This window comes from Eumetopias jubatus, unplaced genomic scaffold (genome assembly GCF_037043125.1).
Source record: "Eumetopias jubatus isolate StellerSeaLion01/CBP00866 unplaced genomic scaffold, mEumJub1_p1.0 scaffold_2, whole genome shotgun sequence".
Classification (NCBI taxonomy): Eukaryota; Metazoa; Chordata; class Mammalia; order Carnivora; family Otariidae; genus Eumetopias; species Eumetopias jubatus.
Genome location: NW_028274808.1, coordinates 81,495,448 through 81,522,347, shown reverse-complemented (window position 1 = coordinate 81,522,347; position 26,900 = coordinate 81,495,448). Strand labels below are relative to the sequence as shown.

The 26,900-nt window shown below is 39.4% G+C and overlaps 1 protein-coding gene across 1 annotated transcript in view; it reads left to right on the top strand.

The window, feature by feature from the left end:
* Positions 1-26,900, top strand: part of SMAD1 (SMAD family member 1) — a 73,092-nt gene that overhangs the window by 22,565 nt on the left and 23,627 nt on the right. Inside the window, exon 2 of the mRNA XM_028102268.2 lies at positions 7,330-7,911. Within this exon, the coding sequence (XP_027958069.1) occupies positions 7,512-7,911 (400 nt within the window). The 5' untranslated portion in view covers positions 7,330-7,511. The remainder of the gene's footprint in view (positions 1-7,329; positions 7,912-26,900) is intronic.

Sequence of the window (26,900 nt, the reverse complement as noted above, 5' to 3'; positions counted from 1 at the left end):
AAGAACAAGAAGTGAAAAAAAAGTGAGTTGCTTGCTTCATTGACAATAGACCATTTATCTTCTGTCCGTTATTTTTTAAGGTACTAGGAGTCTTTGATTTTTTTTTTCCCCAGTCACTTTTTGGAGCCTATATTTTATATTTATTTTATTGAATAATTTAATTATTCCCTCAATATTTAATGGAGTCATTTATTTTGTCTACTTCATTGAATTCCATGCCAGTGCAAGAATTATAAACCAACTGGTCTGAAGCTACAGAGGGCATTTAATTTGGTTCTGATCTGTCTCCTCTCTCCCTCATCAGTTTACAGTGGCACTTGGTTTGTACCACTTGGCAGCTACCCTCTCTCTGCCCTTTTTTTTTTTTTAAGATTTTATTTATTTGAGAGAGAGAATGAGAGATAGAGAGCATGAGAAGGGGGAGTGTCAGAGGGAGAAGCAGACTCCCTGCTGAGCAGGGAGCCCGATGCGGTACTCGATTCTGGGACTCCAGGATCATGACCTAAGCCGAAGGCAGTCGCTTAACCAACTGAGCCACCCAGGCGCCCTCTCTGCCCTTTTTTAAAATGTATTTTCAGATACAAATTAGAATAATTCTTTTAAAACTCTCTGTGGGAATCTGGGGTCTAAAAGGTATTGAACACCAGATAGTGTATTTTGTTTTTATTCACACAGTTGGATAATTACATGTTTCTTTACTTGATGAGGCCAGGATGAAGAAAATGTCCATTGTTGTGCAATTGGCTAATTAGGTTTCCTTTAAATATAAAGCAAGTTACACAGCAGTTAAAGGTATTTTAAAATTTTTCGCTTTTTTCCTTTTAACATTAAGGAATAGCACATAGGTTGCAAAATTAAATAGCCTAGTCAAACGGAGTATTATAAGAGTATTTTTCTCGCTTGGCCTCTAGCAATGCTAATAGAAATCCTTCCCATAGGGAAGACTGTATACAGAAAAGTTCCGAATTTAGAACCCTGCTTTAGACTGTATTTTTATTACTTCTAAAATCAGATCATGCTGTAAGTCTTTAGACTTTAGAAGTAGAGGTTGTATGTAGCCTGACTTCATGAAATTGATTTTGTAATTTGCAAATATTTGCATATGGAGGCTTTTTTAAAATTCAGAAGTTAAAGTTTTTCATTAAGTATTTGAAAAGTTTAGAAAAGTAGTAGAGAGAGAGATATTACTAACCTTCCAAACCCAGCCACTGTTAATATTTTGGTATATTTACGTAGTTGTTCATGCTGTATATACCATTTTATGTTGTGCTTAAGGTTTTTTCCAAGTTATTACATAGCTTTCATGAATATAATTTTTTAAGGGCTGCATAATATTCTGTTGAGTGGATTGTACCGTATCTTACCTGTTTTCCAGTTATTGGATCTTACTCTTTTTCCCCTAAAATAGATAACGCTTTGATGAAAATCTTTGTGCAGAAACATTTTACCTTTCTAGTTCAGAATCTTTCCTTAGAGTAAGTTTCTAAAAGTGAAGTTGCTGGAACAAAAGATAGTATTTTTAAGGCTTCTGGGGGGTTCTTCACTAGATGAATGCTGCGTGTGTGTGTGTGTGTGTGTGTGTGTGTCAGTGTGAAATGTTTGTATTTGGAGAAGAGGGAAGGAAATCTCTGTTTGCTGACTCATGTTTTTATTTTGCACTTTAAACTGATAAGGCCACTTAGCTTTTGACATAAACTAAAGCAGGAAGTACAAAAAGGGGCAGAAAAAAAATGAGTTGTCTTGCCAAGGCCATAGTATCATGGACTCATTTGAGTTCCTGATGGGGAGGTAGGTGTCTTGTTTGACTTGTATATAAAAAAAATGCCTAACTCAAATAGGCAGAAATTAGTCATCGGCCTACATTTTGTTTCATCTACGCACATTTATACGTAAAGTTTTGTGATCTAGCCACTAATTTTTGTGAGTGGCATCAGGACATGCATCCCCCAGCTGACTCCTACAGTGTTTAGAGTTTTTTGTTCTCTTTTGGGAGAAGGCTTCCTGTACTGAGGCTAACACATTAACTATCTTTCTGATTCATAGAGCTAATCGCAGCAGGGCTCTGATGTAAAACCTTCCACTCGTCTGCAGGGTAGGATGCGTCACTGGCCCTCATAGTCTTGCCCCTGTCCTTCTTAGCAGCCTTGTGTCATCACCAGCCACCTTGAACCCCAGCATTTCTGTCTTGTGTCTGTGAGAACTAGCAATTGAAACAAGTGGTTAAAAAATTGAGGCTCTAGAGCCAGACAAGATGGGTTCCAACCCTGATTCTGGCATTCAGCTGTGTGTGTAAACTTTGGACAGGTGATTGAACATTTCCATATTTCACTTTCCTTACCTGTAGAACGGGGGAAATGATAGTGTGTACTCTGAGAGTTTGTTGCAAAGCTTAAACTAGTTGGGAGATAGAAGGTGCTTGGAACAGTGTCTATCATGTAGTAATATTTCAGAATGTTAGCTCTGTTTCATAAAATTCTACTTATCCTGTAAGACCTGTCTGATATTACCTTTTTGGGAAAACTTCCTGAAATCCGTGGAATTCATTGTTCTCTCTTTCTCTTTTATATGTTATTGTTTATAATTGCTTTAGAGCTTTTATCATACAGTGTTATAGTTAGTTCATGGGTGATGGGCAAATGCATAGTACATGGGCCTCCCCTTCTATTCCTGTGCTCATGGTCGACCTTGGTACAGTCACACATTCCTTCTGGAGGAGGCCCTAACACTTGGCCTGACCTTCTCAGCCCCATCCTTTAGCGTTAGCATGCAGGGACACCGACTTGCCCGGTCAGAGTTAGTTGTTTACCCCCGACTCTCCCCTTAGCTTGTGAGCCCCTTCAGGAGATAGACATTTTTGCCCTTGCCCCTGTGTATAGCACAGTGCCAGGCACTCAGCAGGCACTCAGTACAGCTTTGTTGAATGAATGTCAGTTTGAATAGTAAAAACGAGGCTCTGAAATGGTGGTTCTTAATCTCATCCCCTACCCCCCCCCCAGTATACTTGCCTTGTACAACTAACCCATCACTGACAGAGTTTGAAATACCCCCAGATGATTTTGATAGAAACTCACTCCCCTCTCTTTGAAAATCATTGGCTAAAATATAAAAAAAGCAGTTATCGGAGTAGAAGAAAAGGCCATATAGAATAAGAAGAAATGTATTCCTTTTGTCATTTGTTACCAGAGGACTAGAGAGAAGTCGTCCTTGTTCTTTTGCAAAGCTAACCTAAAAGTAAATGATTACTTCAGTAGGCACACTCTGACCAAGGGTGACTTTTGATAGTGGCACAGCTTTGTTTTCTCTTTCTTTTCCTGTTAGATGAAAATAATGCCAACTTCAAAAGGACTGGTAAATTTGGGTAAAACTTTAAGAAAGGAAACAACGGACTCCTTACAGCCCATTGAATGATACGTATATTTAGTAATATTAACTCATATTTTATTGAATAAAGTTGAAGTTCCACACTTGGCCTTCTGATTTCTTCAGGGAGCTAAATTATTCATTAAACATTTATTGAGGATCTGCTGTGTGCCAGGTACAGTGCTGGGCTCTAAAGACAGGAAGAGTAGTAAGATGGAATTCCTCAATCAGTTTCCTGTAGTGGGGAACACAGACATGCGGACTACCACGGAGTCGCTGCAGAGATGCAGTTTGCTGTGACAGCTATTAGTAATCCTTACCTTTTTAACTTCTGAGGATCACTGATGATTTTCCCCTTTTATTCCTGTTGTTGGTAATTTGTGCCTTCTCCTATACTGACCAGTTTTGCTAGAAGTTTAGCCAATTCTTTTAGTGTTTTCAGAGAAGCAGCTTTGATTTTGCAGGTTTTCTCTGTTATGCTTGCCCCACCCCTACCCCTCACCCCCACCCCCACTGCCCCAGTTTCTGCTCTCATTTCTTTCTCCTTTCTTTGGGTTTAATTTACTGTTTTTTGTTTTGTTTTGTTTTTTTGTGGTAGATACAGAGAACATTAGTTTTCATCTCTTTTTTTCTTTTCTAATATATGCATTTAAGACTATAGCTTTCTCGCTAAGCGTGGCTTGAGCCACATCCTGCAAGTTTTGATGTGTCGTATTTTTATAATCATTAAGTTAAAAGTTTTTTAATTTTCACTGTAGTTTCTTCTTTGACCCATGAGTTAAGTGCAATTATTTTCAAGACCAGTATGTATGGTTTTGATATGTATAGAGATTTGCTTTATGGATCTTTATATGGTCAATTTGGGTAAGTATTCTATGTCTACTTGAAAGTATTATGTATTCTATAGTCATTGGGTGCAGTGATCTATGTACATGAATTGGATCAAGTTTTTTAAATATGTTGTTAATTTTCTGTATCTATTGATTCTTGTTGACTCGTTTTATCAGTTACTATTTTAATCTCCCACTAAGATTGTGGGTTTGTCTGTCATTTTCTGCTTTATATATTTTGACACTGTTGCAATGTGAAGATTTGGGATTATGCTATATCCATGGTGGATCAACTCTTAACATTATGAAATGTCCCTTTTTTAATCTCTGGTGAAGCTTCTTATTTTGAAGTCTGTTTTGTTTGATTATTAGATAGTTATGGCAGCTTTTTTGGTTAGAGTATGCATAGTATATCTTTTTCCATCCTTTTTCTTTCAGCTTTTCTCTGTCATTTGTATGTAATGTGTGTCTCTTGTAAGTACGGTACAGTTAAGTGGTGCTCCCTATCCATCCCTACCGATCTTTTACTTGCATATTTAGTATGTTTATATTTAAATAATTAATGATTCTTTTGGGATTAGATCTAAATCTTATTGTTTTCTATTTGTCCCATCTATTTGCTCTTTTTTTCTCTCTCCTTACATTCTTTGGATTAATCATATTTTAAAAAATAATTCCATATTTTTTAACTTCTCTAGTACCTTTTTATTATTTTTTTAAAAGATTTATTTATTTTAGAGAGAATTAGTGTACATATGCACGTGGTGGGGAGGGACAGAGAGAGAAGAAGAGGGAGGGAAGCAGACCACCCCCACTGAGTGCAGAGCCTGAGGCAGGGCTCCATCTCACTACCCTGAGATCACGACCTGAGCCAAAATTAAGAGTCAGACTCTTAACCAACTGAGACACCCAGGTGCCCCTCTTTCAGTAGGTTTTTATTATGACAAAACTTTATCAATAATAATTCAATGCTTTATCACAGCCTGGGTAATACAGAGACCTTAGAACACTAATTTCATTTGCCCCTTTCTGCTTTTTTTTTGTCATGCATTTTAATTCTATTTTTTAAATAACCACAAGAGATTCCTATAATTGTTTTGTAAAGTCAGTATCATTTAGACTCACCTTTATTTACCTTTCTGGAGCTGCTCATTCTTTCCTGCCATTCCTTGCTTCTTTCTGGGATCTTTTTCCTTCTGCCTCACAGATTCCTACTGGAAGTCAGTTCTCTCAGATTTCATATGTTGGAAAACACATTTATTTTACAATCACTTTTGCATGATTTTTCCACTAAGTATAGAATTCTGAATTGCCAGTTATTTGTTTACATTTGGCACACTAAGGATGGTCTTATTTCCATTGTTTCTGCTGGAATGTCAGCTATCAGCCGTATTGTACTTATTTGAGAGTAATGTGTCTTTCTAAAGACTTTTGTCATAGGTTTTCAGCAATTTTTGTGTGAGAGGACACATCAAACCTTGTGGATTTCTTTGTATTTATCCTTCTTGGGATTTGTAGAGCTTCATGGATCTGTATCTAGTTGTTTGTTGTCAGTTTTGGAAAATCCTTGGCTAGTATCTACAAATATTGCCTCTGCAACAGTTTTTTCTCCTCGTTTCCCATTACCTTGATCCAGTCTAGTATTAAGATGATTAAAAAAAAAAAAAAGATTTCAGGCTGTGTTTCAGTATAAAAACTGGTCCATTTCATTTTTGCCCTTACACTAGAGCATACCCCTTTTCGGTTTCAACTGAGAGCCTCCTTCTCCACAGGCCCTCCACTACAGTTTGCTTGTTTGATCTCCTCCACCCTATGAGGCCACTGAAGTCTCTGCTTGCTTCTTGAGCCTCCTGCAGCTTGGCTGCCAGTCTCCTTGCTACTTACAGCACAGGCATTGGGAAGTGCCTTGAGAAGAAGAGCAGGAAAGAATGTTCAGCTCACTTCATTGCTTTTCTGTTCTCAGCATCTTGGCCTCTCTAGTCCTGAGGACCTTGGTTGCTCTTTGATATCTTTAAAATTAAAGTGGGGCTTTTTTGTTTATATTTTATTAGCTTTTATAGTGATTTTTGGGAAGAGGTTGATGTGATACATGTTCTACTGCATCTTAGCTGGAGTTTGTGCAGTTATCCTCTTGAAGGTCTCTCATCTTCTCTGTTTTTGTCTGGTGAGGAGTAACTGGAAGGTTTAAATGAGACAACTGGATGAAAGAATTTGGTACATATGTGTTCATGTCCTTCATTCCTTTCATATCAATAAAAACAAAATTCATACCTTACCTGCCCTATATCTCATAGGCACTGGCTTGTTTACTGAATAAATACCCTAAAATGTTGTAATGTTTACACAGTAGATGCATAACTACTTTTTCTTTTATTGTAAGAGATACTTGAGCAAACCAAAAACAGGTATTAAGACTACTCTTTTTTTTTCCCTGTTGCTTTCAGTTTTTGTTGATTGAGGTATGTTTTGAAATACATTTTTAGAGCCTATAAATGAATCTAAGAATGAAACGTTACAGTATCTGTTGAGAATTTGGACTTATGTGCACTGAGGTTTCTACTGCTTCTATCTCAGAACAAGTAACATACTGCTTTTTAAAGTCTGTCTCAGTTTGTTCTTCTGTGAAAGGGGGTGATTGTATTACCTCATGGAAAAGACTAAGTAAACTAAATACTGAGTGTTAGCTTGGGCTGCCACAATAAAATACCTCAGACTGGGTGGCTTAAACAACAGAAATTGATTCTCACAGTTCTGGAGGCTGTAAGTCCAAGATCAGGGTTCCCACCAGTTTGGTTGCTGGTGAGGGCTCCGTCCCAGGCTTGCTTGTAGGCTGCCTTCTCTCTGTGTCCTCACCTAGCCCTTCCGCAGTATGTGTGCATGGTGGGGGGGCCCTTCCTCTTACAGCACCGCTGATCTTACCAGATTATGGCCCCACTCTCATAACCTCATCTCCAAATACAGTCACATGGGGGGTTATGGCTTCAACATGAATTTTAGGGGGAGTCATAATTCAGTCCATAGAATATCATAATACAGAAAATTACTTAAAATAGTACCTGGCGCATTGCAGTTGTTTAGTGAATGGTAGTTTTGTGGTAGCAATTATTTTAAACTTTTTTTTTCCTTTTTTCTTTTCTAGGTGCTGACTTTGGATTACTTTTAAAACACTAGGAATGGTAATTTCTCCTTTTCGGGACCTCAAAACCAAGAAGCTAAAGAGAATTCTATGTAAATAAAGTGAAATCTCTTCTGTTGTCCTTTTGCGTTTGGAGACTTCTTTATTTCATCACACACAAGGAGTCTGTAACTAGTGCAGTCATTATGAATGTGACAAGTTTATTTTCCTTCACAAGTCCAGCTGTGAAGAGACTCCTTGGGTGGAAACAGGGTGATGAAGAAGAAAAATGGGCAGAGAAAGCTGTTGATGCTTTGGTGAAAAAACTGAAGAAAAAGAAAGGTGCCATGGAGGAACTGGAAAAGGCCTTGAGCTGCCCGGGGCAGCCAAGTAACTGTGTCACCATTCCCCGCTCTCTGGATGGCAGGCTGCAAGTTTCCCACCGGAAGGGACTGCCTCATGTCATTTACTGCCGTGTGTGGCGCTGGCCTGATCTTCAGAGCCACCATGAACTAAAACCACTGGAATGCTGTGAGTTTCCTTTTGGTTCCAAACAGAAGGAGGTGTGCATCAATCCTTACCACTATAAGCGTGTAGAAAGCCCTGGTAAGTGAGCCTTTTTTTTTTTTAATGTTCCATTAGCCAACGTATAGTACATCATTAGTTTTTGATGTAGTGTTCCATGATTCATTAGTTGTGTATAACACCCAGTGCTCATCATCACAGGTGCCCTCCTTAATACCTTTTACCCTGTTACCCCATCCCCCCACCCCCTCCCTTCTGTAACCCTCAGTTTGTTTCCCGGAGTCCAGAGTCTCTCATGGTTTGTCTCCCTCTCTGATTTCTTCCCATTCAGTTTTCCCTCCCTTCCCCTGTGGTCCTCCACACTATTCCTTGTGTTCTCCTTATGAGTGAGTCCTTTTATATTGATGTGCTTAGCAGATATGTGTTGTTTAAAATACGAAAATCATCCCTTTCCGTATTTTTAGTTGTGATTTTAAGTATTAGGGGAAAATATGTCAGTCTTTGAAGGTTTTCCACATTCTAACAACTTAGTCTTTTCTAGTTAATTTTATTTCTTAGGAGCAGGGCAAAATTGTCATAGCAACAACTAACACCTCTAACTATAAATAAATAAATAGTTTTCTTTCTAAATTTATTTTTTATGTTTCTCATTGGTTCCATGCATTTCTCTTAAACTTAGCTGTGATTTTATTACAAGAGAAGAAAATTCAGAAAGGAAAGAAACATGGGGTTACCATCTACATGCTTGAGGGAAATAAATCTTTAGTGCAATTGCCAATGACTTGTACCACTTCATTTTTAAGGGGAGCATCTTTTATCACCTCTGGTGGAATTTTGCTCCCTGTGGAGGGTGTGAAGGAATTATGTTCTGCTATGGAATCATTACATACTATTACCTTATAGGATATTCAGAGTTTTTACATGTATGACCTTTTTTGGGGGGCGGGGTTGTAGTAAAGGATATACATTAAAATTTGTATGGTTCTGCCCTCACATGAGAATCCACATTCTAGACCGTGACATCAGTTGGAAAGTAATTAGGCAATCTTAAGCACTTAAATATCTCATTGTCAGATTGGAACCCATTTTGTTGATGGATTAGTTATTAATAGCTTGTGGTTACCAGGGGTTCCCAAATGAGGCTGCGCATTAGAATCACATGGCTCCCCTCCCAGAAATGCTGATTCTAGCTCAGCCTGATAGTCTGTGTTTTTAACAAATACTTCAGATGGTGTCGAATAGCTGTTGAACTGGTGTTAGGAACTACTGTGCTAGATCATGTTCTAATGTGGTTCTCAAATAGAAGGCTTTCTGTTTTTATTTTTTTTATGGACTATTTAAGACCTACAAAAAGTTTAAGGACCAGGGAATAATGTAATAAACATCTTTGTATACACTCAATTTAAGACATAAAAGATTACAAATAAAACTGAAACTCTAGTTTATGCCTCTCTGGTCCTGTTTTTTCCCTTCAGTAACTATTCTGAATTTTTTGGTTAGAATTTGATGTCATTCCCTTGCATGTGTTTATACTGTTATTATGTACGTATACATACATACTTGCTTGTGTGACTTTATGACAATATGTAATATTAGATGTTTAGAAGTATTATGATACTGGAAGATCCTTCTACAACTTGTTATATTCAACATTATGTTTTTGTGATTTTTGTGTTACATTCTGTAAGATTACCTTGTCAAATTCTGTGAAAAATCCTCTGGAAATTTTTTTTGGAATTTCATTTGTTTCTTCTGGGAAGGATTGACTTAGTTTTTTTCTAAATTTATTTAGGTGTTTTTCTTTAAGTTTCCTCCATAAAGTTCTTTAATGTCTAGATAACTGGTTGGTTTTTATTGAAAAAGTTATATTTTGTTAGAGTTGATCTTGGCTAGGACGGCACTTGCTTTTTTTCCCAACAACTTTGCTGAATTCTCTTTATTCTAATAGAGACTTTTTTTTCTGCCTGTTATATGTGCTGTGATGCAAATTAAAAAGCAAAAACTCAGGGGCGCCTGGGTGGCTCAGTTAGTCGTTAAGCGTCTGCCTTCTGCTCAGGTCATGGTCCCAGGGTCCTGGGATCGAGCCCCGCATCGGGCTCCCTGCTCTGTGGGAAGCCTGCTTCTCTCTCTCCCACTCCCCCTGCTTGTGTTCCCTCTCTCGCTGTGTCTCTCTCTGTCAAATAAATAAATAAAATCTTAAAAAAAAAAAAAAAAAGCAAAACCTCATTGCAGAGATACATGGTCTTTTAGCCAGAAGTTGAGTTGGAGTTAAGAGTTTGGGAGAAGAAAAAAGTAGTGTGTAAGTAATAGGTACAAACAAGATTATTTAGATGTGTGATTTATCACCATTACACAGGAAAGATTCTAATCCTACTTCATGTGATGAAACTGAGGTCCCTCTAAATTAAGTGACCTGTATGTCAGACAACTTAAGATTCACTGTATTTCCTCCCTCCACCCTCCTGCCATTTCCATCCTTGGAATACTGCATCCTGTGCCTCCTGACCCACCACCCTTTCAGGCCAATATCTGCACAATAGAGAGAGTTCTTTTAAGATGCATGTTATGATCATGTTATCTTCCTGCTTCCCATTGCACGTACACAGAGCTCTGCACATTCTGGTCCTGCCTACCCTTCCAGCTTTTCCCACTTTTCCATGTTTTGTGTTTGAGTCATAAGGGAACGCTCAGTGTTCTTCTCCTCCATCTGTAACTCATTTCTCCTCCCTCTTTGCCTAGCTCACTCTTATTTATCCTTCAGCTCTAAGCTTGGTGGAGGTTAGCTTTGCTGAGGAGCCTCCCTTGATACTTCCTTTCCCACCCCTCAGGTAGGCTAGTCTCTGTTTCCCATAGCAATCTGAATTTCTTCATAATGTTCTTCACATTTACAATTATCTTTCTGTTAGTCTTCCTTGCAAGATAGTAAAAGCTCCTTGAGGGCAGGGACCATATATATTATTAGTGTTTTTACTTTAGCAACTAGCACAGTTTGATCAGTTTTTGCTGTTAAATGAAAATACTGCTTTTAATTTCTCTGGTCATTTGTCCATTTTTTTGGAGGTGAGTTTTCAGCTTGCTTGTACCCTTTGAACATCATCTTCCCTTGTTCATTTGTTGCTGACAATGAAATAACACCTAACATTACTACTAACATCTCTGACACACGATGGAAAGTTTTTTTTTTTTAAGTTAAAAGTTAATACTGAGATGATTTTGTTACTCTGAATAACTTATATGTAAAAGGTTTGTTGGGGGGGGGTGGAAAACCAGCCAAAATAAGACATTTGAGACTCCACAAATGTCATTTCATCCCCCCCCCCCACGTAGCCAAGAATTTTGTGAGACATAGAACAGTTTTAGAAAACTTTGAGGCCAAGATCTGTTGAATTTGAACATATCAGGATTTTACTTATATTTTTCATACCTTAAAGTGGCTGATGTGGGAATAAGAACAAATGGACTTTTTCCAGAGACCACTATGAAGCAGCCACTACACTTTTTGGGGCAAAGCCCCACCAGAAGTATAAGGGAGCCTAAGCCCCTTACTCTCCCAGAGTTCAGTAGGCATTTTGGAGCACACCTGGTTATCGTTTCTGTGAACTAGGGAAAAAGGGGTCTGGAATTCTAAGCTGCAGATACACAGCTCAATACTGAATTACTTTGAACTATGTAACTACTTACCTCAGATGAATTATTTCAAAGAGCAATTTAGCAGTTTAAGCATAAGATAGTTAGGTCTCCCAAACTTGGTGTTTTCTGCAGAGATCCCTGTTAAGACCTCTAGAGAAAAGTTTTACAAAAACTGGGTGTCTCTAGGTTTAGCGTAGTGGTTTTCAAAGTGTGTGCTCCCCAGACCAGTAGCATCGGCATCACCTGGGATCTTTTGAGAAATGCAAAATTTTAGACCCTTCCACAGACCTATTGAACTGAACTCTGGGGATGAAGCCAGCAATCAGTGTTTTGCCGAGCTCTTTGGGTAATTCTGACGCAGGCTACAGTTTGAGAACCACTGATTTAAGGTATCCAGGCAAGTCATCAAGTCCAGTTGACTAGATGAAGTTGTCTCTTATTGAAAAGAGATGCTAATGGTTTGTCTTTGAAGTCACTCATCCTTTTGGACTTTGCATGTTTTGTTACAGATATAAAATTGACCTCTTCCCAGAATTTTCCTTCTCTCTGATATTCATTAAGATCAGCACTCTGATAAAATATCATAAGGTATCTTTAAGGTGATGGAGGAGTCAGGGAGAGAGGAATGCTTTGTGATTTGGCCCAATGCAGGTTTTATAATTGTTCTTTTGGCTATCTGATACTGTTTGTTTGACCAAAAATACTTTTGTGGGTTTAAGGAATAGTGGTTTTTCTATAACCTATGTCATTTATTTTGTTATAAATAAAAGGGTCTAAAAATTGTAGTGGGGGGAGGGGACCAGAAGTTACAGAAGCACTTTGCAGCAACTTGTATTCATCACAGTTAACAATGGTAAAGGGGCGAAAGGGGGGACAGCCTTCCTTTTGGTGAAAGGTATTACCTTGGCCATTACTGAAAAATATATCTTTGGGAAAGTAAAAAATGTTCAGGATTTCTTTTTCTGCAAATGTGTGGATAGTGACAGGAAGGAAAGTTCTTGCAGCTTCTGACTGTGACCCTGTTGATGATGTAACAGGTGACTGTTTACTTGGACTTTTAGTAGCCTTTAGAATCAAGGCTGCTTATTAGTGGTTGGGTTAAATATAGGTTTTCTTTTTCTTTACCAAAGTAAATGCTGACAGTGGTAAAGTCAGTCCTCTAACTGTGGTGTTAAGAAGACCATTCAGTGGCTAGCTGTTGATAACTAACATGCCTTTGTGGAGACTTCCTGTCATTTGGTCTTACTTTTTTTTTTATATTTTTCACATGGCTCTTGAAACCTATCTTCTGTACTTTAAATTTAATCAACTTGAAAGGCCACATTAAACCTGACCTCGAAATTCTGAGATTTCAATTTTAATCTTTAAAGTAACACCCTGGAGTTAGCTTCTGGTGCGTTTATTTTCAGCATAATGGCTCCCAGCTGTTAAAATTAAAATACACCTAAAATCTTCTTCACCTGTTGGCTGAATGAGAGTTTCGACTCTTTGGCTGCCTCAGTCACCGTGTAATTCGTGGCTTGGAAAATGTTACCTTAGAAAGTCTTAAAATTCTAGAAATGGAGAGCGAATTTAGTGCTCACAAGGAGCTGAGTAGGGGATGGACCAGAGGGAAGTGGGTGTCACTATAAAAGGGCAGAAACATGAGGGATCCTTGGGTTGATGGAAATTTTCTGCGTATTAACTGTATCAATGTTGATACTCTGTGATGTTGTCCTATAGTTCTGCAGGATGTTACCATTGGAGGAAACTAGGTAAAGGGTTGAGAGGATTTCTCTGTATTATTTCTAACAGCTGCATGTGAATGCATCTACAATTACCTTAATTTAAAAAATAGTGATCTGTGCAAAAGTCCCTAGTTCAGCTCATGACTCAGTCATGCTAGTGGTTTTCCTCAGGAAAACCATTGTGCCTCAGTACATGCATTAGGTGCACTATGCGCACTTGTTATTTTCCAAACACATTACTAAAAAAACATACTAAGGGATTGAGATTTAATAAAATTAACATTTTAACCAAAATGAAAGGTTTTTTTAAAATGTTTCTTCATATTGCGAATGTGTTTTCACTTGAGCCAATGGTGACAAAAACTTATATCCAAGTAAAGTTGTTGTTGTTGTTTTAGGCTTGTGTTAGTATATTCATTTGGAGGATGGGAGTGGAGGAGAAGTATTATTGACTTTTCCTTCAAGTTTATCTGAATGGTGATTCATAGGAGTCTGATAACTGAACTTGTAAACCAGATATCAGGATATAATCATTTTAAGTGTTCTCAAGATTTGGGATTAATTAGCCAACAGTATTAACTATAAAAATTAAAGCATTATGACTTGTGTATTAGGGTTCGCCAGAGAAGCAGAACCAATCAGATATAGATATAAGAAGACATTTATTACAGGAATTGACTAACAGAAATACAGAGGCCAGAAAGTCCCATGATCTGCTGTCTAAAAGCTGGAGAACCAGCAAGCTGGTGGTCTGAGTCCCAGTCCTAGTCCAAAAGGCCTGAGAACTGGGAGCACTGATCTCTGAGGGCAGATGGGTTTCCCAGCTCAAGCTTAAAAAAAAAAAAAAGCACATTTGCCCCTCCCCAGCCTCTTTGTTGTTCAGGCACTGAACAGATTGGATGATGCCCACCTTGCATTAGTGAGAGCAATCATCTTTACTCTGTCTGCTGATTGAAATGCTAATCTCCTCTGGGGACACCCTCACAGACACAGCCAGAAAAAAATGTTTTACGAGCTCTCTGGGCATCCTGTAGCTCAGGCAAGTTGACACATAAAATTAACGGTCACACCTTATAATTATCTACATCTAAATTTCTCCTCATTTAAACATTTATGGTGCATATACAAATCCTCAGGAACTGTGTCTGCCCAAGAAAGGCTGGTATATGGTTATAGCACAGGTTGCGAAATTGAATAATAGAATTCTGGACAAGGGATGCAGCTAACTCTTAAAAGCCTGAGAGTGGCAACAGAAAAGCTCACCCAACTCTAACACATCTGGACATTGTGTTCCAGTCTATGTGGTTGGTGCAGATATGTATGTATATTTCATTGTACACAGGGTTTAAATCCATTTATAAGGAGACATACGGAAAGTAGAAAGTATTCCGAATAAAGTAGACCAGGGAAAACAAATTAAAATGGAAGGTCAAGACTAAGAAGAAAATCAGCACATAATGCATTCCATAAGAGTTACTATGATAGATACACAGCTATATTTAGTTACTATATGTTCCTGTCATAGTCTGGGTGGTTCTCTAATTCTTCCAGTGTGGGAGAGAGATGTGTACAATATTTAGATGAAGGAAGAATGCTTTGAAAGCTGTTAAGAGGTACATTTCAAAGCATTTGTACCTGTGAAGGGTGGGTGGTGGGGAGGGACCTTGAGGCCCTTTGCAGAGGTTGACTGCAGTTGGAATACCCTGGGGCACGAATGTCCCTGCCTTTGTAGTTGCTCTTCCAGAGTCTGCTCAGGGCTCCATTCTGTTTGATCACTAATCCTCCTCTGTAAAAGCTCAACACACAGCCAAGTGGACATGGAGTTTAGATGGTGAATTTTTCTCCAAGCTATTATCATTGGCCTTTGGCTTGTGTTTGATAATTTCATCATTGCCATCTACCATATTACTGGAAACAGATGAAGTAATATAATTTTGAGTAGGATTTTATACCCAGATCTTCTAGCAGATTCCATATTCTTAAAGGCAAACTGTGAAGTCTATTCTGATTTTTTTTTTCCTGAGCAACTGTTTTCAGTGCATTATTTGGGGCATTGGTTTTGTGCTATTTATTAATTGATGAACATATGAAAAGTTATAACAGTTACTATGTGTTACTTTTACAAAAGTTGTAAAAGTGCATAAATTGAGGCAGATATCTGGACAATTATGTGATTTGTTTCTGGATGGGATTTTTCTGTTGGTAGACACACTCCAACTTGAAATATTAAGAATATACAGCTTATACAAAGTATCATTCTCATCATTTTGCTTTCCTGACCATTGTCTTCCATTTCATTCTTTTTCTACCTCTGCAACATTAGGTGTGCCAAGAGAAGGTATTTTCACATCTTTCTGATTCATTCCAAATTCGACACTCTTCCCTCCACCACTGCTAGTTTATTAGGGCCAAATGAACACTCGCCAGCTAGCAGTTGTTAAAAACAAAACAGAAACAATGATGGCTAATGAAGAAAAACGATTTCAAAAACCATAAGAAAGTTCATCATAATGAATGAAAGAAGTAGTGTATATAAGGATTGCAACTGTGTAAAAATAATAAAAGGAAAAACTTGGCTTCCAAGACAAGCTTTGGGTGAAATAATGTGACTTGTGAGTTGTGCTTTTTAGCTTATTGTCCCCACATGTGGAGCATCCTCAAACTGTGATTTTTTTTTTTTTTTTTTTTTGGTAGGTTTGGGAATGTTTTATGTGGTTGGGATAGGGGAGTGACCGGTGATTTGCCCCATACTGGAGTGCCCTGTGCTCTTAATGGTTACTTACAAAAGGGAAGGTTGCCTTATATAATGCTCTTAGGCCGAGTATCTCAGTGTTAACTTCTAGCCTCCTTGGTACTAGGTATCAAAGGCTCAAAGAAGACTGGAGATTTCGTTCCCCAAAATGTATATCTCATTCCTTTGTCTTTTTCTACTTCAAAATGCAAATGTTCTGAAAAGTTCCACATCATGCGTAATAATCTTAAATTAGCCAAATGATCAGACCACTGTCCTGATGGTTGGAAAAATATTTCTTTGGGGAAGAGATAGGGAAGGAAAGAGAGGATGTTCATTTTAAAGGGCAGAGCTGGGATACTTTGGGAAGCCATAGGGTGCCACGAGCACAATGTTAAAAATCTTAGAGGGCCTGAAGAATCGAAAGCTAAAAAAAAAAAAGAAAGAAAAACCAATTTTGTTAATTTGGCAGCTTGGCTGGGGATTAGTGTCATTTTTAGATATTGGTGTTAGGACCCCTTTGAAAGCTGCAGACTTCTGTTTCCCCCCTGAGTTTAGTCTGGTCTGGGCTTCCACTGTGTCAACAGCGATTCTTCCCCATGTGTGGGAGGTGGGCAGATAAACACTTAACTTGCCGCTAACCCTTTCCACTTTCCTCATTATCAGTGCTCTCATACTCTCTTACGGGTCTGCTCTTCATAAATCTGCTCTGAGTGACGTGGGTTATATAACTGGAAGTAACTGTAACTTCCCTGAAAAAAGATCTAGAGTCTAGAAACATGGGTCATGTTTAAATAAAAAGATTTAGGGCAACCAAGGACTGTTGGCAGATTTTCCTCCCGTTCTTTGTATCATCAGCTTCATGCTCTGGAATCTCAGCAGACCTTACAATGGAAGATCAGGTTCACATTCTCCATCACTACCTCGGTTCTAACACCGCTTCCCAGGATACGCCACTGCTCAGTGTCCTTGGTTCTTAACCCCTTCGCACAAAGGAGGCAATTCTTATCCAAGTAGTCGTCTGACTTCTAGAGTCACACATCACCTTCCTCCGACCACCTGCCTGCTTGCCTGTCTGGGATCTTCAGTCACAGTAAGGCGAAAGGAGAGCCTATAATTTCTATAAGTGGTCTTGAGGCAGCTTTTTGTAAAGTAAACATAAACATATGTAAGACAGCAGAGTGGAAGTCTTGGATGTTTTTTCCTTCATGTTTCCCTATTATCATTTCCCTTACAGTTATGTCTAGCTAGCTCTTTAGGAGATTTAGCAGTATTTTTTCTGTGACAGTATCTTTCCTTAAGTGTCGAAAAAGTTTAGTGTGTGGTGGTGTGCCAGACAGATATTTAAGTATGATGGTTAAGGTAGGAAATAGTTTGAGGTACATGCTTTTAAAACAATATAACCTACAGCTTTTAAATAGGAAAAGGAAGTGCTCATTTTAAAATGAGCTGTGTAGAAAAAAGAAAATTGATAGGAGCATGTCACTAGGACGCGAGTCAGCCTGAAGAGGGCTGCCCGTGGCTTAATCAGAGACAATTTGATCAACAAAATAATTATGGACAGAAAGTAATTATAAACCCTTTAGGGATAATAACAGGAATCCTGATGATAAATAAATGGAGGGAAAGGGGGAGGGACTCTTATTCACGATAGAATGCCAGTTGCTGACTGGTAAATATGGAGTGGAGTTCTTTAGGATATTCAGGACAAATGAGACAATTTAAAGCAGATAGCTTTTATCTCTTGGGTTGTAAGGTTAAAATACGGTTAGGAGGCGTCTCGGATCCAAAAACCTGGACTAAAATTTGGGCCAGTTACTTGTCCTCTGAATTTGTGTTTGCTAACCTGTGAGATAGGGTCTGATTATATCTACTTTCCAGGGTTGTGGCAAGGATTGAATTAAGTAATGCATGTGAAAAGGCTCTATATGCATTCTTGAAACACAACATGGCTGAAATAAGGAACATAACTTCTGTGTATATCTGCAGACTAAAAATGAAATTCATACTGTAAGTAAAGTTTGACTAAACAAATTTTTGGAAAACTAATGATAATAGTTACAATAATAATAATAATAGTAACAGTGAAAATTAGAATAGTTACTTTTTATGCTTGCTATGTGCCAGGCACTGTGCTTGTCACATCCCTTGTATTCTCATTTAATACTGACCACAACTGTAAGGGGCAGAGGTACCAGCAGGGCCACGGAGATGCACTTTAAGTCGTCACACAACTTAAAACAGGCCAGCCGGGATTCAGATTGAAGTCTAACTCCAAAATCCATGCTGCTAATCACCGCACTGTACTGCTTGCCAAAAGAAGTCGCTTTCTCCACCACTTTAACCGGTTTTCTCTCTTTAATGAAGGAGAAGAGCATCTACGGTTTTTAGTAGCAGAGCATGTGATCTGAACTGTATACCAGCTGCCTGAAGTCAGGGTCCATCCATCACAGTCAAGTGAGTCCACCCCTGTGCTTCAGGTGTTCATGGAGGCTTTACTTGTGTTTATTTCCCATTGGTCAGTAAGCTTCATCATTAAATAACAAGTATCTGTTACATGGAATATGTTTAACAGAATCAAATTTGAACTCAGAATGAGAACTAATTACATTCAGCGGCAATTACAAATTAAGCCACAGGGCCTGGTGCAACCCCTGGGGATGGTCATTTACACATAAGTAGTGTCTAGGGCCGGCCAGCCACTGCCTGCGCAATGGTAACTGCCCCTCACGAAGGGCCTCCATGGCCCCGGAGCCTGCCTGGGCAACACGGGAAGACACCACAGCTCGGTGGTTATGAGCCGAGATTCTGGAGCCAGATGCCTTGGTTTGAATCCTGTCTCCACTGGTTACTGGTTGTGTTCTTAAAGGCAAGTTCGTCTCCGTACCTCAGTGTCCATTTTTATAAAGTGGAGGTAATGACAGCGCCTCGGTCAGAGTCATGACAACGGAAGGAGGTTTGTACAGCACTTGTCATATAGAAGCACTGTATAAATGTTAAATGAAAATCTGAGAGAAGTACTATTACTCCCATTTTACTTGTAAGGAAGTGCGGTCCTAATAATCGGCTAGTAAAGAATTGAGCAGGAATTCCAATTTCGGAAGCCAGAAACTAAAACCGGCCTCTAATTGTTGTTCTGCTTCATCCACACCTTATGAAGGATTTTTTTCCTCCTGGTATTTTTAGCTTACACTCTGAAGTTCGTCTTCCTCTAACAAACTCCGAAGCTCTAATAACATAGCACCTTCCTTCTGTGGTAGTTAAGTAAATAAACCCTCCACAGAAGAAAGGAACCTGGGCTCAGAGTAGGGAGAGAGGAGTCAGGGAGGGAGGCAGCGTTTGAGAGCCCACCCTGTGCCGCAGCACTGGGGCTTCACAGAGCTGTTGGGGGGCTTGTGTCGTTATCCCTACAGAAACGAGGGAGAACTTACCCTGCCCGATCCAGACAGCTGGCACCCGTGGCGGTCTTGATCCAAAGCCTGTGCATGATACCATGCCACCTGGCCAAAAATGTGGACACTTGATAAATTTTCTGGTCAGCGGTCAGCTTCGTGTCAGACCCTGCTGGTGTTTTCTATATCATTCTCATTTTAATCGGTGTACCTGCGAATCGGAACGGGTAGTGTATAGAGTTTTAGGGGTAAGAGGAATGATGTGAGAAATTTGAAGTTCCAGGTTTCACAGCTGCCTAGAGACATAGGGTGAGAAAGCTAGTCATTGCCAGTGCCTACAGTCACCCCTCATCGTTCTGCACCCCGGCTCCCGGGCAGTCTGACTTAACGAATCTGGGATGAGGTGCAAGAATCTGCCTTTTTATTTTTTTTATTTTTTTTAAAGATTTTATTTATTTATTTGAGAGAGAGAGAATGAGAGATAGAGAGCACGAGAGGGAAGAGGATCAGAGGGAGAAGCAGACTCCCCGCCGAGCAGGGAGCCCGATGTGGGACTCGATCCCGGGACTCCAGGATCATGACCTGAGCCGAAGGCAGTCGCTTAACCAACTGAGCCACCCAGGCGCCCAAGAATCTGGCTTTTTAAACAAGTATCTTGCTAATCCAGTTGCAGGTAGTCTGAGGATTTCAAGAAAGATCAGTCTATATTAATCAGCTCATAATAAACAGTCCAGGAATAGTAATATAATTCACAAACATACACTAATTGAAAAAAATAGTAAGAATCTATTATATGCTGTGCACTAAATTATACAGAAGGGAAAAAAAAAGCTCAGATCTACCCTCTAGGGGCTTAGGGTCTGGGTGAGGTAAAGTCAAATTAGCAATTAAATGTTACAGATGCTGTGATGGAGGTCTCTTTAGGCAACAGTGGGGCACAAAGAAAAGAGGAATTCATTTTTACTGGGGGTGAGTAGAAAAACCAAGAAAGGCACCATAAAGGAGATGACATTTAGAACTGAGACTTGGAAATAGGGTCAAAAGTACAGAAGTATGAAACTAGCAGATGGAAACTGCAGGAAGCCCGGGATGGCTGGGCGGAGAGAGGGTAGGAGGACACATCCCCCCAAGGATAGGTTGGAACTGGAATCTGGCCTGGGTCGTGGAGTCACAGAATATGTACCGTGGGTGCATACGTTCACAGATAAGATGTCTTTCACGGAAATCACCTGTAGTATACAAAAAGGATCCCTGGCCTGGAATTATCTAGGAAGTTGAGTTCTCAAAGTTGAATTAGATGTGGCTACTTTTAAGTAAATTTAATGTTTGTTTGTTTTTTTCTTTTTAAGCTTGAAGATACTGTTATTGAATACAACTCATTTCTCTACTTACATTCAAACTGTGTTCACATATTTGTTTTTTCTTAATGTATTTGTACTGAAGAGTAATTGATGTATTCCTAGAAAATAGATACTGTGAAGTTACTCCCTTTAGGCGAAACTATCTTAACCTTTAAAAAGATGTTCTCCCAAAAAACTAAACAGAGGACCGGAAAAAGGATTTTAACAATGACTTCCAGAATCTCCTTCCAGTATTACAGGACTGAGCGGTGCAGTGTGGTGGTGATGAGCAGGCCTTGATTGAAAGCCTGGCCTTCAGCACAGCATCTGTAGTGACCTTGGATGTTTTACTGACCTGGGCCAAGCCCGCTTCCTCGTCCATTGTGAAGGTTCAGTGATCTGCTAGGAATTCCGTGTAGGCAGGGACATGGCTGTCCCGTTGACTTCTGCATCGGTCGTGCCATGTACCACCCGTAGTCGGTACTTGATGGGCGTGTGTGTAGTGCTCAGTGAACATTAATATTATTTCACACCCTCCTTATTATTGCCTCACGACCACTAAGCAAACAAAGAGAGAAAATGCCAGCACTCAGGGATTAGGGGCTATATGTTTTATTAAAATTTAACCTTGATTAAAGGTTCTAAGAATCTTGTCTTCAGTGTGAAGTTTCCCTGACACATCCTGAGGTGAGGAACTTTATTTCATAAATGCATATACTGTGAACTTTTAAATGGTCTTCTCCTCTCTACCACTCTCTCTTCGAAATGTTCCTGTTGAGAAGGTCACTGAGCACACACTGTATCTGGGGACATCTGTCTAGTGCAGATATTGTACCGGGCACAGCTGCTCTGGCAGCGTCACCGTCCCTTGTTTTCATGGGGAACGGCCGCCACTGGCCTCGCCCTCGAGCCATTCTTCGATTAGCCCTGGGCCACCTTCCTGCTTTTTAGGTGACCTCCTGAGGTGTCCTGAGACCCAACTGAGATGGGGTCTGGTGCTGAATTTTATACATGGGAAGCCCCAAATAGACATAGAGCAGCACTGTCATCAGAAGACTTGAGGAATTTAGGGCAAGAAGGTCCTTTCGAATTCAAGTCCCTTGTTTTTTTGAGTGAGGAAATTGAGACTCTGAAAAGTTAAGTGATTTGCTCAGAGTCAGAAAAGTAGTTATTATCCTAGCCAGGGCTGAACTCAGATGTCCTGACTGTTACCTAAATGCCTTTTCCAAGTCTTTAGAACTCAAAAGCATTTTTGTACCACTGGGTAGCATCTAGCTTGTTAGCCATCATGCGAATGTGGGCAAATGGAGGCAAGGGCCTGGCCACTTTGTTATCAAAACTCTCATGCATGTTTTTAAAAAAAAAAACAAAAAAAAAAACTAGTGTTCACCAGCATCTGGTGGGTCACAATTTAGGTAGGGATTTGTCAGCCTTAGTGTCATTACTAGGCTACCACTGACTTGGTGATAGAATTTCAAACAGGACTTCAAAATCTTGAAAAAGCTCACAAACCTAGAGGGTGTGCGTGAATGCTTTCCAGAGCTCTGCTCCTCTTTCCAATTTTAGCTATTTCTTTTTCATGCCTTTTCCTCGTGCCTTGGCAACGCAGAAAAGCAGAGTCCAGTAGCAGAATCACAAATGTCTCCTGAAACTCACTTCCTGAAACTTTCTTAGTTTAGTTTCCCTGTTGACTGAGAAAGGGATTTTATTTTATTTTTTTTTACTAAAATAGACATCTAAAAACTTTGAAAAGCAGAGGTCCATCTCTGGGAAAAGGCAGCAATCTGACTTTTCTCCCCCCTTGCTTAGTCAGGAAGAGAAGGGAAGAGAGCGTCCTCGTCTTAAAGACATACAGCAATTAGAGATTTTCAAGTGGGTGGAAGGAGGCATTGTGAAACTGCCTAGGAGTCCTCCCCCACCCCCACCTCCCAGATACGCCGGAAGAGGTGGTGTGAAGCCAGTCAGGGTTCTTACCAGGGTTAGGACTCTTAGAATACAGGAATGACACAACACAGTCTGATTTTTAAATGATTGAAATCAAAAAGAAATTTGTGTGTATAAAGAAAGGTGTTTTACCCATTGGGTTTCTCTTTCCAAAGAAATTCTTGCAATTCAAATTAACCAGGAGCAGCCCTGGAAAGAGAAGCCACAAATTTGAGTCATTGTTTGAAATTGCCAAGTAGGAGTAACCTTTTCGGGGCACCAAAGAAAACTTTGGTTCCCCAGAAGAGTCCGTGCTTCCGTATCTGTTTTCCATAGAATAGAAATCGCCTGAAACATGGAAAGAAATATTAAAAGGAAGACATTTCTCATTCTCTCTGCCTTCCTATTCCTGACCTGAGTCAGGCCCAGAGTTTGCAAATCCTATTTCTTTCAGCTAGTTCATCCACCTCTCGCCTAGGAAATAAGAATTGGACATAGAAGGTGCATTTAAACATGGAAAATTCATCTGGATGTTTATTTTTTCCTTTTCCCCCAGTAGAAAACTGCTCTCTTAATCTTTCCTTACCTGAGGTATTACTGAGTGAAGGGAACAAGGGGGGTGGGGGGTGAAGGGGAAGAGATGTCTGGGAGGGAGTGGCAGCATTGTCCTCTAGGGCCCACCCAGGCCAGAGGGGCTGGGCCTGTCCTCAGAGAAGCTTGTGCACGTAGATGCAGCCCTGCCTCACAAGGCACCGTGTGTCTCTTGCACGCTAACACTTCTCTTTGGGGCTGGCAGCTGTTCCAGATCCCAGACCCAGATCTTTCCTCTCCTGAATTTAAATAGTTACTGTTTATAGTCTGGATGCCCATATAATTTGTTGTCCACACTGGGACACTTCTGAGAGTGACATGGGTCACCTATTAATAATTCCACTGGACAGCACATACAAATTGGGACTGTCCCAGGCAAACCAGAACATACAGACATCCTACTTCTAAGTCTTCAAACTACACAAATCGAATTTGGTCATCATATATTCTGTATCATCAGGGAGTTAGAAGTATCTCGTAACTGAACTTGTTAAATTGGACTAGAGTTTCTTCCTTTAAATTGTCTGACCATAACTTTCTTTTGTCCAGAAACACTTCTGAAATTTGTTCTACTTATCCATCCCTTAAACTGTATAGGACGTAATTTAACATGCTTGGAGACTTAGAGTCGCTGCAGCAGAAGAATGTCATGGTTGAGAGTGCTCCATGCCTTCCTAATTCTTGACACTTCTTGTGTGACCTTAGGGAAGTTACCCTGTAAGCACTCTTCTTTCCAAAGTGATACAACATGGTTAGCCTGGGTCCGGCTTAGAGCAAATATGTTAATGTAAATTTTGTGGAATATGGTGATCACCTAAAATGGATTTGATGAGTCTCCTTCTACATAAATGCTCTTAGTTCTAGAGTCTGTTCTGTATATTATTTGTCTCCCTCTGGCTGCTACTGGTCACTTGTTGGCTATAGTTTTCTAAGAAATTAATAACTTGTTAAGAATTGTGACACCGAGTCAATAGGAAACCCATACATTCAGACTCTAGGGTACTGCCACCCACTTCAGCACAGTGTGCCATTCAGGGTACTCAGAGCCTGCGTCTCCTTGGACTATCAGTTTTACTTGATTGTAAGTTACTTAAAATATCACCTTTGTGTTTGGTAAGTAGTAAGGAGTAGAGCATAAAATGTGTATGAATTTGGTAAAGAAAAATTTCACAATTCCAGTGGAGCTGCTGAGATCCCAGATGAGTTCACTTTCTGTCACTGAAAAATGTTGAAAAACACTGCAAAAATGTCTCAGAAAGATTCTGAGGGTAATGTGAGAAGCTCTAAAACACTGTGGTGGCAGCTATTTGTTAGAGGGTTAAATGGAACTTCAGATAAATTTGACAGAGAAGTCTTTTTTTTTTTTTTTTTTTAGAAAAGTCATCTTTCAAGTGGAGGGGCACCTGGGGTGGCTGTCAGTTAAGCATCCAACTCTTGATCTCAGCTCAGGTCCTGATCTCAGGGTAATGAGTTCAAGGCCTGTGTTGGGCTCCACGCCCAGTGTGGAGCCTGCTTGGGGGGGGGGAAGAAAAGAGTGCATACGATATCCATTTACTTTTTACCTGGCAGTTCTGCTTATTAACTTTTAACAGCCCATACAAGACACTGCATGTCTTAAGTGTTATCACTGCTTTAACATGGAGCTTCCTTGCAGCTCTTTACTTTTGATATCTTCAGCTGGTTTTCACTGTAAGAGCTGGTGTGTCTGATAACCAACTGGAATTCCTTTCCTGGATGGGGATTGTGCATTAGGGGCTACACATCATATAGTGCCAGAAGTAGAGATATAGGATAAAGTTGTTTTAGTTGGGTATTAATACACTATTGAAGAGCTCAGAGTAACGGTTCCAAAACTTTGACGATGGGATTAGAAAAGGGAATTGATAATAAAACATTTTAGCCATGTTTAAAAATTGATAGAAGACAGTTTAAATTGCCTCTTCACATTTACTTTTTGAACAGTTTTATTAAGGAATAACTGATATAGACTAAACTGTACATGTTTAAACTGTACAATGTGATTAGTTTTGACATATTCCTGTGAAAGTATCACCATAGTAAAGACAAGGAACATACATACACATCACCTCCAAAATTTACTCGTGCACCTTTGCAGTCTCTCCCTCCGGCCCTTACTATCATCCCCAGGTAACTACTGCTCTGCATTCTGTCACCATACATTGGTTTACATATTCTAGATTTTATATGCATGGAATTACACAGTATACACTCTCTTTCTTTCTTAAAGATTTTATTTATTTGAGAGAGAGCAAGAGTGAGCATGAGCGGGGGGAAGGACAGAGGGAGAGGGAGAAGCAGGGTCCCCACCGAGCAGGGAGCCCCATGAGGGCTCGGTCCCAGGACCCTCAGATCATGACTTGAGCTGAAGGCAGACGCTTAACCCACTGAGCCACCCAGGCGCCCCTACACTCTTTTTCTGTCTGCCTCCTCTCCACAAATTTTGAGTCATCTGAGTTGTTGTATGAATCAGTATTTCATACCTCTTTATTGCTGAGTAGTAATCTACTGTATTAACATACCATAATTTATTCATTTGCTTGTCAGTAGACATTTGTTTCCAGTTTTTGGCTATCACAGAGAAAACACACACATCTGTATGGATATGTTTTCATTTTGCATGGGTAAAAACCTAGAAGGAGAATGGCTGGGACATATGGTAGATATGTTTAATTTTGTAAGAAACTGCCAGAATGTTATCCAAAATGATTGTACCACTTTACATTACAACCAGCAATATATGAGAATCCCTATTGCCAACACTTGGTATGGTCGATTCTAATAATTAAAAAAAATTATTGTGGTAAAATATATATACCATAGTACTTATTACTTGTACATTCATAAATGTACAATTCCATAGCATTAAATAAATTCAGTGTTGTATAACTATGATCACTATCCATACCCAAAATTTTCTCATCATCCCAACAAAAATTCTGTACTCATTAAGCAATAACTACTTTTTTCTTCTTTTTTCCAGCCCCTGGTAACTAATCTCTGTTCTACTTTCTATATCTTATGAATTTGCCTATTCTGAGTCCTTCATATAAATAGGATCAAAGTCTTTGTCCATTTGTGTCTGACCTATTTCACTAAGCACAGTGATTTTAAGGTCCATCTTCTTTGGTGTAGCATCTGTTCACATCTTTTGCCTAATTTTTAATTGGTTTGAGTTTTGAGGTTCTTTATGCATGATACAATCTTTATCATCTAGGTGATTTGCAAGCATTTTCTTTGAGTGTATGGCTTGAATGTGTCAGTGTAAGACACACTTCAAAATGAATATCCTCAAACAAGCATTTGGGAGAAAAATCAGAAATTTAGAAACTAAGTACAGAAATGGACAAAAATTGGAAGAAAATTAATGAGAGTGATAGAACTCAAAATAAATTTTAAGACAAAACTTCATAAATAAAGAAATTACAATGTGCCAATGGGAGAATAGATTATTAAAACGTAAGAAGATTCACTGAAGAAGGCAGGAAAACGACTAACAAATGAATGGGTGACTTGGAAAGCGAGAAAGCAGTTGGAATGGACAACAAAGAAGATCTAACAGATGTATAATTGGAGCTCCTAAAGTCCTAGAGACTGGAACAGAAGTTAGAGAAAACCTAAATCTGCATATTGAAAGGACCCACCAACTACTTGGAAAAATTCATCTAGAATGATGAACTTTAAGACAAACCTTAGTAAAACTATATTAGACTTTCAA